Genomic DNA, 12,663 nt, shown 5'->3' with positions numbered 1-12,663 from the left:
AAATCTCATACATCAGCATTCGTCGTTCTAGCAATGGGGCATTAAGAGTCCGAACCGGTGCTGCATCCGCACACTTTTTCTATTGATACTCTGCCGCACGGCATCCGGAGCGTACGTACAGCCACGCATTGCGGAACATGTGTAGTCGACTAGAAAGCGAACACTACTGTAACATATCATCGAGTTTCGCGATCTATCAGCCAATCCGAAGGTTTCAAGCGGCCAACACGAAGAAAAAGAAGAAGAAACTAGTCAGCCCGGGGAACAATGGAGTACGACTACAACATGATGGGTATACCACAAGAACAGCTCCAGGAATGCGCCCGCAGCGGCACAAAATTAGCGGGACAAGTCAACGTAGAAGAAATAATCGCATCACTAAGATAGAGCACGGGATAACAATTTTCAGAGCGACGGCGGGTTGACGATAGCGGGGCCGGGCAGCGCCCTCCACTGTAGCAAGGTCGGGTTAAATGAGTGACAAATTCATAAACAAGGTTTGAGGGGAAGCGCGTACCTGATGAGAGTCGAGATACGGGCTCGCGCCCATGTCTTCGTACGAGTTCCTGTCCTCAAAGTCGTCGCTGCTCCACTTGGGCTCGGAGGGCACAACCGCAGGGAGTGGGACCGAGAGGACGGGGCACGATGGCGGGTACTCCTCGTCCGAATCCGACTGAGCGTCTCGGAGAAACTCCACATTTGTGCGCGTCGCGAGGCTCTGGGGGACCCAGCGCAGTTTAGACGGCAGCTTTCCGACCTCGTGTACCTCTGATATAATAGGGGCATCGAATCCCACCGTGAACTGAGACGGAGCCGTCGGGTGGTCGGAAGAAGGGAAGATGCCGTGTGTACGGAGATGACGTTTCGCGTTAGAGCGGACGGCGAAACTCTTCGTGCAGTTCGGAATGGGACACTTGTACGCTGTTCTCATTGTATCAGACACGCCTGCACAGCAACGATAAAACAGCGCTACGCACGTTTAGCACCAGAGTGCGAGTTCATGTGTGTCGCCAGACCACTCGGGCGCGGGAACCACTTCTGGCAGACGGTGCACTGGTGCATCTTCGACTTCTTGGGCTGAGTCGGTTTTGATCGCTCACCACCCTGGCGTTCTGGCAGCATGTGAGGCGAGGATAAGGCTGAGTCAGGGGGAGGGGTCGGGCTGCGGGGCTCGACGCTGTTATCACCACCGCTCGAGCCTGAGATTGATCCGGCCATTTCGTCAGTTGACGATCGACGAGAGGACTGGACGGCTTGGTAGGTAGAGCGGTAGACGTCTGCGCTCGCAGACGGCAGGCTGCCTTCTGATTCGTCGTCATACTCCTCGCCATCATAGACAAGAGGCGGCACAACGGCGGGGTTCCCAGGCTCGCCCAGGTTTCCGGGTAGCCGCAGGTGAGACGAATGTGACGGGAGCGTTGCCGAGTCGCGCCTGCCAACGAAGGAGGACAACACATCTTGCTGAGTAGGGGGACGCGATCTCCCGGACAGCCCGGGGAGACCACCGAGTTGGGAAGAGGCGGAAGGTTGGGACCTCGAGTACGAAGTTGAGGTGAGGTGATCGTAAGATGTGTCGGAAAAATCTTGCCACGAGCTACGCCCTCCTCTGAGCGCACTCTCAGCACCAAGAACAGGGCTCGGGTTGTGTGAAGACTCCGTGAAGCTGTATGAGGCGAGCTCCTCCTCCGGAGAGCGGGACGTCCTGGACGACATGGCACTGCCGGTGGAAGGACTGTAGTAGCGCGAGTTGTACATAGTATTATATGCCGAGTTGGAGACATGCGTGCGCTGAGAAGACTCTGGGTAGGCTACGCTTTGGGTGGAGGATGTCGAGTTTGCATTCGAGTAATACTCTTGCTCGAGCGGCGGGCCGTACTCAGAGTATGGGGTGCTGTTGGGAGAGTCGTAGTCTGAACCATGCTGCGAACCTGTGGACCACGATTGACGAGATCCGTACGAGGTGAGCGAATCTCCGGTTGCACCGCCCAGAATCGAAGCGCTGGCCGCAGAGGGGTACGACCCTTGATGATAGCGTTGACTGGTGGCAGCGTACTGGTATTGATGATAGAGCTGGTCATCGAACAGGGGAGCGTTGAGGGGCATCGAGGGCGAGGGGCGAGAGGCAGGGGAGGCGTTGAAGAGCGCGCCACGCATGAAGTTTAGCTGCGAGTTGCTAGGCGGGCGAACGCGTCAATGAACAGTCGGGACGATGACGAGGAGACAGGCGACCAACCAGATGCGGACTGCGGCTGAGTGCGGTCTGTGTTGAGGCGGATGTGGGATGACGAAGGAGCAGTCAGAGGTCGGTGATGATATAGGACGAGGGTCGTGGCCTGGTCATGACTGGTAGGAGAATGAACGGGTCATCCAAGGAAAAGGCAGAATTCATATAGATGCAGAATCTGGTCGGTTTGAGCGCACAGGGAGCAGAACAAGAGATGATGCTTGCTCCCTGTATGGCAGTTCACAGCCAGAACACTGCCTGTGCTCTCGCAGCCCAATCTCCATCCTCCCTGTCCAATCCTCACACACAATCAAAAGATGGCCAAATCCGCCAACTCACCCGACCATCTTGCCATCCCGTCATTTCCACCACATCCGCATCCCCAACCCGCCATCGCACAGCCCAACCTGCGGTCCAGACGGTGCAGCTCAGACACGACACGTCTGATCAGCGTCAACGTCGTCGGATGCGGCGGGCGGAGGCAATGCCGTGTCCGGCGTCTCCGCCGAAAGACCCATGTCACGTTGTCGCCTACCATTCCTGGGACATTCCTGCGTGCGTGTTCACAGCCATTTCTGCTCCGCGGCATAATCTAGCCCTCCCCAGAATTTGTGCTTATGACCCTGGGAAGGAAGAACAGTGTCGAGGCACTGGAACCTTTCCATTCAAAAACTCATAATCACATCTCACATATAAACGTCCGTGCTCAGCAGTCAGCATCATGCTCGGACGAACCTCCTCCATACAGTACACATGGCCACACCAGAAGTCGCAGGTACGGATCGATTCCGCCCACAGATTGGCCTGATGGGTATGTGCTTGCACGGGCGTCCGCACCGCGATTGGGTCGATGACGAGGCATGCGAGCAACAGCAGTCATGCCGCTGCTAGCGACGGACAACGGGGACGCGGAACAATTAGGCGGCCACGTATCTAGGGGATGAACAATGAAGTCATGCTCGCAATGCGGTAGCACAAATGAGCGATCGCTCACCGAAACTCTGCCAGCCTGGCCTTCTTGTCGAGAATAACCCCTCTCTCGGAGTCTGACGAGCCGGGCCGCGCTGCGTCGTTGATGTCGTCCGCGGACCCCATCCTCTGAATAGCCGCCATCTGAGGCATAAAGGGCAGGCTTTTCCGGTTCGCTGGACGCAGATCCTGACGAGACGGTGTGCGCTTCGCAGCACTTGTCGACTCTCTTGGGCGTTGACGTCCGTCCGAAGTTACTGTCGTTTCGCGACGTCGCAAGGTCCCGAGTTTCTGACGTACAACCTCAGATATCACGCTCTAAACACATGCACAACGCTTAAACATACCGATTGCTTGTTTCTGGTGATCACCCCTGCGCATGCCCAACGTTCCCACCAGCCGTTTGCTATTCGGTCATTCTTCGTTGCTGAAGCTTGCCTCTTAGACTCTTCGATATCATCATCGGTCGCCTCATCGTGCCCGTCGTCTGCAGGCACGCTGACAACACGCTGACTCGAATTATCAGGCGTCACCGGTTCGCTCGAGGACGCCACCGTCCCCATCGAGTCTTCATAATCCTCTTCATCGATGTCGCTCGTGCCCTCGCTCCAGTTCTCGAAGATATCGCGAAGATCAGGCCCGTGGCGGGCGGGGCTGTCTGCACGCCTGCGCGTCTTCTTACTGGGCGTAGGGGTGCCGTGCACGAGAACATTCCCGGCTGAGTGAAATGAAGATGGGGATGCGCTTACTCTGCCGACGCCCCTTGCGCGATGTCGCTTTTGGGCCGCCTCGCCAGGGCTGGAAAGCACCTCTGCATCGAACTCGTCGAAGTTGTTCTTGCATTCATCCAGGTCTTGTGTCGGTTCCGAAGGAACTGCGCGGCGGGTTCGCGGCCGCACGGGCGACGATAGCTCGGGCGAGTCCCACCTCGCGAAGGAAGGAGATGGTGACATGTAGCCGTCTTCCTGCGTAACAGGGTCCGCAGCTTCCTCCATCGATGTCTCGCTCTCCTCGCCCTCGTCCTCGGATGGCAGACAGGGAATATTCTCTTTGTTCTTGCCCAGTTGCGATGAGCCGGACGGTCCGGCGACGGACTCTGTACCCAAAGGATCATGCGTAATATGGCGTTGTAAACCTTTGCCCGGTTTGGGCGAAGATGGTCCAGCGAAGAACCTAGAACTAGTGCCCTGCGGCGCATTACGAGTCGATGTGCTCAACGAGTCGTGTTCCTTGCATTTCTGCTTCTTGCACGCCATATCATGCTCCATCACTTCCGTCAGAGTCCGCTTTCCACTAGACTGGCCTGCAAGGGGTCTCGTCGATTCGGGGAGGGCGGCAGTCAGAGGGGTAGTAAGCTGCGGCGGAGTGTTTGGCCGAGTATGCATCTTTGGGGCTGATACCGATGTCAGACTTGAACAGCAATCATGGGCGACACTGATGGTAACTCACTAAAGAAAGTCAAGATACTCTCTCTCCTAACTTTCTCCGATATCGCCATCTTCTCCTTTCCTTTGCACCTCGCAATGTCGGAGCTCATGCTGTTCAATGGTATTGGCTTGAGCGCCCGCGGAACGAATGTCGGATTGATGTCCACCATGGGAAGAAGCGTTGTAGGGCACGCGTCACCCTGCGCCACTTTTCTCGCCAGGGAAGGTTCAATGTATCTACACACGACAAGCTGTCAGTTCGTCACTGAAACGTAATAAGTCCTTAAGCACTTACCTTCCAACATACGCCTCTTTCTCTTCGTCCCAGTCCTCGCCATCAGGAAGTGGAGATAGATGCACGAGCATATCTTTCAGGGGGTCGTACACTCGTTGGTGGAGGAAGACCTTTTCAGCTAGTCTGAAAGCTTGTAGGTACCCCTGCGGTATAGACTTCTTGCCCTCGATCCGTAGAGCCCGTATTACGTTCTCTACGCAGCCATGTTTGCGGAGAAGCGACCAGGCCGTCTTTAGACCAACGCTAGGAATGCTCGGGAGATAGTCACAGCCACTGAGAATGGCCATGGCTCGGAACTGTACATCTGACCAGCCGAGCAGGGAGATACCGCCACCGGATGAGGCCGTTAGTGATGCGAAATCTTGTCGAGAGATGGAGATCACCGTGCTCTCGACTGTATCAAGTTTGAGCAAGACAGACTTGCATCCAAACACGAGCAGGTCGGAGTCTTCCGTGAGGATGCCGTCGACAAGGCCAATGCGTTCCAAGTATGCCATCTGTGCGTCGGCTTCGTACGGGGCGACAACGTACGCCACGTTCTCTGCGCGTAGTGCCTGAAAGATCAGGACGCAGAGACATGATCAGCAATATGCGTGAACGTGTCTCACAAACCGCCCACCTTGATGAACTGAAATGCCATTTGAGGAGTGACGTCGATGCACTTGACGTAGTATTCACGAGCCTGGGTGTGCTTCCCTTGTGCCGCGAGTGAGTTCGCGCGTGCGAGGTTTTCTTCGCGCTTCTTTTTACGGTCAGACTCGGTGCCCTTCTTGGCTGACAGGGGACCGCCGTCAAAGACAATGTACGGGATAATGTTGTAATGTTTCAAGAGCCTCACTCTGTGCATGGCGTAGTTGACATATCTGGACACATATCGTCAGCGCGCTGTTTTAGAGCTTCTTCATATTGGGTGTATGCGCTCATCATCTCGCATATTACGCAGCGAGAGCCGAAGCTGCACTGCTGGTGCTCATGCTGGCCACAATTACCACCTCGTGTTTGGAAGAGACCGCACTCATCCCACATGTCCAACTCCGTTCCTACACGTTTCATGAAAGCTTGAAACTTACTTGGTCGTCTTCTTCCCGGTAGCCAGATCCGTAGCACAGGCGTAGGTCCCCCGATGTAGCCAAACATAAGCGTCAACAGCGATGGTCTGTCCCGAGTATTCTGAAAGATGCTTGTGCTTCTGGATGGGCTTGAGTAACGGCAAAAGGCCTGAGATACCCATATTTCAAAATTACGAAGATAGAGAGGGAAAGGGAGGGAGGCCCATCCAATGCGAGATCGCTGTCCAGAGGTGAGAGTCTAAAATGTGAGGTAATTCCCAGGAAATCCAGAGACGAGCGCGGAACAAATAGCAGTAAACAACGCGCCCCGCGTCTACCCCATCGCGTCCACCGTGGCCTCGTCCGCCTCGTCAAGCGCCCATAAACTGCCTTTCTTTCTCAGACACTACGGCGCCGCGCGCAAGCTCCTATTGCTTGCAAATGCTGTGTGTTATGTGTAGAAAGCTATCCGAGTTATTCCGAGGGTCTGTCGGTGGCTGCAGATAGTGCACTTCAGCTGACAATGGCGTGCTGGCCTGCTGTCCGAACAGCTTTCATATCACAAGCTGAGGAATCTTGTGATCCTCAATCCCACAACGCAATCCACCCTGCAATGCGTGAACAGGCCTAAACTCCCGGACTCAATCGATCTCTGCTCATGACGGAATAGGTTCGTCATTCCCTTTCCACCGGTATGTTCACAGCCCAGAGTCCTGACGATCACCCGTAAAAAGAGTACAGGCGATGCCTTGTCTCTTCGGCACCCACGTTTTCCTCCGATATCGACTATCGAAGGTTCTCTCAACGCATGGCCCTGAGCCTTGCTCCCGATAGCTGCGAGGTTATAGCTAAAATCTCGCCCCGCGGTAAGTTGCCGAGCATGCCCCGCCTTCTAGGTGCACGTCAGCAAGATACTAAAAAAGGCCTCAGCGTGTGCCTCGCTTCGTCCTCGCGTCATCGATTTTCTCAGCTCGTCATCGCCCTGCACTAGGTACTAGACATGCTCAGATGCCCGCGTCATCTCACGTCGCGATGGCAATAACCACCGTAATGTCCGCGGACGGGTCGCACGCGCGACGTAACTTCCCGACATTGAACACGCGTAACGCGAGTGCAGCGGACGCGTCCACAGACGCGTCTTCATGCGGTGGCCATCTACCCCGGGTCGCAAAAGACAGCGCCGGTGGCAGCACGCACATTGCCGTCCATGAGATAACCGACGAATGATACTTGACAATGAGAAGTTCCGGAGTCCGTCCCCGTGTTCAGCCAGACCCGGCTACAGCGATGATCACCCTTAGTTGGTCACGCTCTGGGCTGCGGAATCTCAGCAGGTACATGGAGGCAGTATAGATATTATTCAGTCACTTCGGTTCCTCCGGCGAGTGTACATTTACAATCCATTTGTGTCTACTGTTACAGTGCCCCGAAGTGCCTCGAGGTGCTTGCATAACAAAGTCGCCGCTGCAAAGTCTGCTTGCCGTGACGGCTCACGCCAGCGCGTTCTTGGCTCGCTCCGCAGCGAATCTCTCCCGAGCAGCTTGTGATTCACTCGTCGGGACTAATACGAGATCGTGTTGCAGAAGCTTGAAGGCGCCACCTTTGGGAAAACCGCGTTTCTTAGCTTCGGCGTCATCCTTGACCTCCTTCAGGCCCTAAAGTGCACAAATTAGGTCGTCGAGCTCCCTTTTTTGATGGTCCTACCAGTCACGCACCACGACAAGGGATTTCTTGACACCGAAAACCGCATCACTAGCGAGCCATTGGTCACCCTCCGGATACAACGCAGTGGTGAGCTTCTGATATCCTGGGGCTTCAATCATGGTGTGCAGGTGGTTAGGTCGCATGTTATGGCGCCCCATGGCAGTGAGTAATTCGCCGACGGGCCCCTATATGTTCCGACGGGTCATGAGCCTCACATCGATTCCTATGATATTAGAAAGCACTTACATCTCCAGGAATTGGGTAAGAAACGGGCACGACTGCGCGGTAGCCGTACTTTCCGTCCGGGCCTGTGCGTAGGCGACCTCGACAGTCCGGCTTCTCGCGAACTTCATACTGCGTGTCATACGAACCTGCGTACCCTCATGTCAACATTCCCACAATGACGGCCAATCATGTCCACTCACCATTCCCGTCCGTCTCCCATGTCTCGATGGTCGCACCCGGGATCGGCTTTCCATCGATAGACAGCACACGGCCCTCGACGTACATATAATCGCCTTTGCCTTCGGACGCGATGGATTCGCCGATCTCGACTGCAATGCGACTTATAAAGTAAGTGCTTAACTCAAAACGGACAACGGACCTTCCGGAGCGTCCTCTGTGAAGAACGGTCCCAATACGCTGCTCTCCGTCGCTCCATTAATCGGAGGGTTATTGAGCGCATCCACGAGAGCAGAAACACCAAGCGTATCAGACAGCAAAATGAACTCCTGACGAATTGGTGTGCACGTCTGCCCGACGTTAGTCAGAAACTGGATTGCGGTCATCCATTCCTCTGTCGTAAGGCTATGGAGGACTTAGACAGGCCGGCAAATTGCGAACCATCGTAACACACCTCGTCTCGTTGATAAACTCGTGCATGTGTCGTACAAGGTTCTTGAGGAGGAACTTGTGTCTTCTACACCCTCTCTGTCAGGATTGCTCAACATCGCACACCGGGAAATCGCACTCGTTGGGAGTTAGCTCCACCAGCTTCAGCAGGTTCGACGTGATCAGCTCCGGCTTATCGGGATACTGAAAAGCAGAGAGCCATTAACGGTTTTGGCGGAACGGCACTTGCCATACGGCAGCAACGTACGGGCAATTCGAACGGGGGTGGCGGAAGACCATTCGACTGTGGCTTCTTTTCGGTCTGTTCGTTACCAGCGGCCATCGCAAGAGTCAGTGCAAGTTAGTCGACAAGATGTGGGTGATTCAGCGAACGCTCGACGCAGAGGATGCCTGCAACGAACACGTCCTTGGGCGTATTTATCCCTCTATTGTGATTGAGCGGTGCGAGAACGTCGCATCCATTTGCGGCTGGTCACATTGGCTGGTTAGAAATCATGTGGGCGCCTTGACGCCCCCGCACGCTCTTAAAGCGATCGTTCGGGGTACAGCTGGCAGCAGCTAGTCTCAACTAGTCTGTGGACCTTGCTCATCATGGGCTATGGTTAGCAATACGCCCAGAATATGCTGTCGGACAGTGTCCAGTCATATAGGACGCATTACACTTCGCGAATAGGCCGACCATAACTGCTGAACTGATAAAGCGCTTGGCACTTCAGGCCTCAGGTATCGGCAGCTGACGCCCGCCTCCCCGCCGTACAACACTTACAACACACATCGTTAGTGATCATCGTTACCTGATACCATCCCAACGCGCCTCGTTTCCTACTTGTTCATTGATTTTCATTGTGACTTATCAGAAAATTGACCCTGCTTCGACCGGTTGTCCTGATTTTAGGGGACAATGCGCATGTTGCTACGAGACCGCTCCGCACCCCATACGACACGGGCCTACGAGCATATATAGAGAAAGGCAGGGGAGCAAGTACACCATCCCCTTTTCTTTCCGTTCACACCAGTGCCTCTTGACGAGGACAGCTGCTTGCAGCGAGCTATCGAGGATACCTGGCTGGCCATCCACCCGTTCTTCAGCTTTCGTCTCTTTTTTGACATTAGTCGCCCCGGAAGACGCGTCTGCCCAAGTCTCTAGCTCTCCTTCCACGAAGCCGATTCGTCACGATGTTCTCCAAGCTCTACCTTGTTGCCGCGCTCCTTCTCGGGGCCATCTCCCTCCGGGCAAATGCGCACACCGGCATCACACCTGCGCTCGGTGTGAGTGGGCAATTCGCGCGCAGCGACGTTCAGAGGCCATCAACGGCGAATGAGTGTGGCAACGTCAACGTTGCAAACACTATCAACACCTCGACTCCTGTCCAAGCCGCCGCGAACGGTACTTTCACTGTCACCGCCACCAACTTCAATGCGTGAGTGCCTTGGTCATTACCTACACACTCTGGGAGATCGCTGATTCATGCTCATAGTGGCCAAGATGGCTCGAGACAAGTCACCGCCCTTGTTGACGCATCTGGAGCTGGCACGAACTTCGTACCTGCGACGGTGACGCAGAATGGAGACAAGGCTAGTGCCCACATAATTAGTTATAGTATCCGCATCGTACTCACTATGTAAATGCAGGCTCCTACCAGCGTCGGTTCGCAGCAGATTGCCGTTTCCTTGCCATCAGGTACCAAGTGTACCGGCGGCCAGGGTGGCAATCTTTGCCTGGCCAGCTTCACCACTGCTGGTGGCTTCGGCAACTGTGTTGTCGTCCAGCAGGCCGCCGGGGCTGCCGGTAACAACTCTGCGGGAGATGCTGCTACTGGTGCTGCCGCGAATACCGCCGCCCAGGCTGCATCCGACTCTACCGCTGCATCTGGTTCTACCGCCACGTCCGGTTCTACCGCTGTGACTGCTAGCGCTGCCGACGCTGCTGCCCCTACCATCAGCGCTGCTGCTAATGGAACTACTACGACCACTACTGGCAAGAAGCACCACCACCACAAAGGCGCTGCCAACGCGACTGGTGTTGCGGGTGCTGCCAACGCGACTGGTAATGCGGGTGCTGCCAACGCGACTGTAAACGCGGGCGCTGCCAACGCGACTGTCAGCGCGACTGCCCAGGCGGGGGGTGCGAATGAGCAGTTTGCTAAGGTCAAGGCCGCTGCTCCCCGTGCCTACGTGAGTCCTCCTCTGCGCAGGATGTCGACGAGTTATCTGATACTTCTGGTCTATTCAGGGGGCTCGGCTCGCTCGAGCCGCTCGTCGCGCTCTTGCCTCACTCGAGGAGGAGCTTTGGGCATGAGACTTACGAGAACGGGGCTGGCTCCTTCGATAGGACTTAGCTGTAACTTGTGACAAAGCTCAATGTCATTGGTGTTGAACACTGGGATTACCATGCATTGTGTGAATCTTGTGTCTGTTTGGATAGCATACAAGTATCAAGGTAAACAGATTACTTCCTTAGGAAACCGCTCAGTGCCTCGAAGAGGTCTTTCGGACGTTCTTGTTGCACCCAGTGCCCTGCGTTTGAGACAAGAGTGATTCCTCTGAAGTCGGTGCAAACCTCCTTCATCTTTTCTAGCGCACCCGGACTCTGGTAAACGCCCCAATCCTTCACTCCTCCAATAAACATTGCCGGGACTTCGATCTTCTTCCCGGCAAAGACACCTAAATCCTCCGTATATTTGGCATCGACTTGGGCCCTGTACCAGTTCAGCCCTCCTTGAAAGCCCGTCCGACCGAACTCGTCGACGTATACCGACAGCTCTTCATCCGGCAGCCAGCTATTGCGGAGGACTTCCACTTGCGAGGGCGCATGTGCCTCCACAGCCTCGGGCATCGTCTGCTGGATAGGCATCGCGTAGTAGTGCGGCAGCTTCAGGATCTGTGATATGTCCTCGAGCGGGTGGGGATTGTTGCCCGGCCAGTCCGCGCTCTTCATGTGAAAGTACGCACGAAGGAACGCTTGGAGGCCTTGCGGTGGGTTGCACATATCTGTATTGGCGCTCGGTGTGCTGTAGTACGTCGTGTAGTGCTTCATTGGCGGATGCAACAACGCGAGGTGGTGATTCAGTGTCGCCCATGCGCCCCGGCGGTCCCGAGCGAGTACGTGATGCTCCTCGCCGAAGACGGTTGGATGCCGCGGCTGCCCTGCGTACGGCGCAGACATGCACACGACAGAGGCAAATATGTCGGGGCGAATGAGAGCGCAGTGCGCGGCAACGGGAGAGCCAAAGTCGTGCCCTATCACAGCCGCAGCCGTATCGTATCCGAGACCGTGCACGAGGGCGACGATGTCCTGGGTAAGGTTGAGCATGCGGTAGGGTGCGAGCTCGTCCTCGTAGGCAACCTGTTTGCCCTGCGAGGCTGGACGCACGGTCCTGCCATATCCACGCTGGTCGGGTGCGGCAACGAAGTAGCCAAGTTGCGAAAGCGGGACAATAATCTCTCGCCAGGAGTACGAGAGTTCAGGAAAGCCGTGTAGGAGAAGAATTAAAGGGGCTTCCCGCTCCCCTGCATGTAGGAAGTGCATGTCCAGGTCCCTGACCTTGATAGTAGAGGATTTGACACCCTCGGGTACGTTTGGCCAGGGCAGCTCCATTAATTGCTGTCATACAAGGGTAGCATCAGTACTAACTCGCCGCGCGTTGTGCCCCCTAACTTCTTACCTATATTGTGAGAGCTATGCACAAGGACAGTGCGCAAGTGACGGAATCGCAGCCAGCTAAGAAGTCGACGTGATAACAATATAGGAGAGGATCAGGTTCGCATCGCGTAGATATACGGCATCATTGCGTCTATGTGCAGGCAGGCGCCAACTCAACGCGTTCTCGCCGAGGCGACCCACCCCGGCAGTAAGATTACAGGCCATTGCAAGGGAAGAGCTTACATATAGTCTGCCCGAGGCAGAGGTCCCGACGAAGTCTGGATCGTGTTTTGCTAGAACAACGAACATTCTCATATTAGGCCAAGCCTGGCTAAGCGTCGATGAGATACATGGCCATTTCCCCAGCGATAACCATCCAAAGTCACATCCAGCGATGCGTCAGCACGGCCTTGCGGTACGCTATCAAAAGTAAGCTGACCAAGGGCTGGTCATCTTCTGAATCGCTCGAGCCGTGCGAGCGCCCTATCGATGGGTTAGCA

General features: G+C 55.5%; 6 protein-coding genes across 6 annotated transcripts in view; 1 reads left to right on the top strand and 5 right to left on the bottom strand.

The window, feature by feature from the left end:
- PHACADRAFT_251994 (uncharacterized protein) overlaps positions 1 to 2,336 on the bottom strand; it is a 3,478-nt gene extending 1,142 nt beyond the window's left edge. Inside the window, exons 1-3 of the mRNA XM_007393300.1 lie at positions 2,234 to 2,336; positions 978 to 2,173; positions 518 to 921 (exon numbers count right to left, since the gene is read on the bottom strand). Of these exons, the coding sequence (XP_007393362.1) occupies positions 518 to 921; positions 978 to 2,154 (1,581 nt within the window). The 5' untranslated portion in view covers positions 2,155 to 2,173; positions 2,234 to 2,336. The remainder of the gene's footprint in view (positions 1 to 517; positions 922 to 977; positions 2,174 to 2,233) is intronic.
- A 1,168-nt stretch (positions 2,337 to 3,504) lies between these two features.
- Positions 3,505 to 4,578, bottom strand: PHACADRAFT_159079 (uncharacterized protein; the record flags this gene model as incomplete). Its single annotated transcript, XM_007393299.1, has 1 exon — positions 3,505 to 4,578. One exon carries the CDS (start codon positions 4,576 to 4,578, stop codon positions 3,505 to 3,507), a length of 1,074 nt encoding a protein of 357 aa, XP_007393361.1.
- Positions 4,579 to 4,911: 333 nt separating this feature from the next.
- On the bottom strand, positions 4,912 to 6,146 carry PHACADRAFT_90326 (uncharacterized protein; the record flags this gene model as incomplete). The annotated part of the gene is made up of 3 exons (XM_007393298.1): positions 4,912 to 5,469; positions 5,535 to 5,778; positions 5,986 to 6,146. The coding sequence occupies 3 exons, from the start codon at positions 6,144 to 6,146 to the stop codon at positions 4,912 to 4,914; spliced, it is 963 nt and encodes a 320-aa protein (XP_007393360.1).
- Positions 6,147 to 7,307: 1,161 nt separating this feature from the next.
- PHACADRAFT_251989 (uncharacterized protein) lies at positions 7,308 to 8,889 on the bottom strand. Its single transcript, XM_007393297.1, has 8 exons — positions 8,768 to 8,889; positions 8,639 to 8,703; positions 8,525 to 8,587; positions 8,273 to 8,475; positions 8,094 to 8,222; positions 7,915 to 8,039; positions 7,680 to 7,853; positions 7,308 to 7,619 (listed from the first exon to the last, which is right to left on the bottom strand). Exons 1-8 carry the CDS (start codon positions 8,840 to 8,842, stop codon positions 7,455 to 7,457), a joined length of 999 nt encoding a protein of 332 aa, XP_007393359.1. The 5' UTR covers positions 8,843 to 8,889; the 3' UTR covers positions 7,308 to 7,454.
- A 172-nt stretch (positions 8,890 to 9,061) lies between these two features.
- On the top strand, positions 9,062 to 9,961 carry PHACADRAFT_251987 (uncharacterized protein). Its single transcript, XM_007393296.1, has one exon. The coding sequence runs from the start codon at positions 9,697 to 9,699 to the stop codon at positions 9,943 to 9,945; it is 249 nt and encodes an 82-aa protein (XP_007393358.1). The 5' UTR covers positions 9,062 to 9,696; the 3' UTR covers positions 9,946 to 9,961.
- Positions 9,962 to 10,131: 170 nt separating this feature from the next.
- Positions 10,132 to 12,139, bottom strand: PHACADRAFT_116600 (uncharacterized protein). The gene has a single exon (XM_007393295.1). It carries the CDS (start codon positions 12,116 to 12,118, stop codon positions 10,970 to 10,972), a length of 1,149 nt encoding a protein of 382 aa, XP_007393357.1. The 5' UTR covers positions 12,119 to 12,139; the 3' UTR covers positions 10,132 to 10,969.
- Positions 12,140 to 12,663: the final 524 nt, after the last annotated feature.

Source organism: Phanerochaete carnosa, assembly GCF_000300595.1.
Source record: "Phanerochaete carnosa HHB-10118-sp unplaced genomic scaffold PHACAscaffold_3, whole genome shotgun sequence".
Classification (NCBI taxonomy): Eukaryota; Fungi; Basidiomycota; class Agaricomycetes; order Polyporales; family Phanerochaetaceae; genus Phanerochaete; species Phanerochaete carnosa.
The sequence above is the reverse complement of the archived record's forward strand: the minus strand, read 5'-3'. Positions and strand labels throughout refer to the sequence as shown.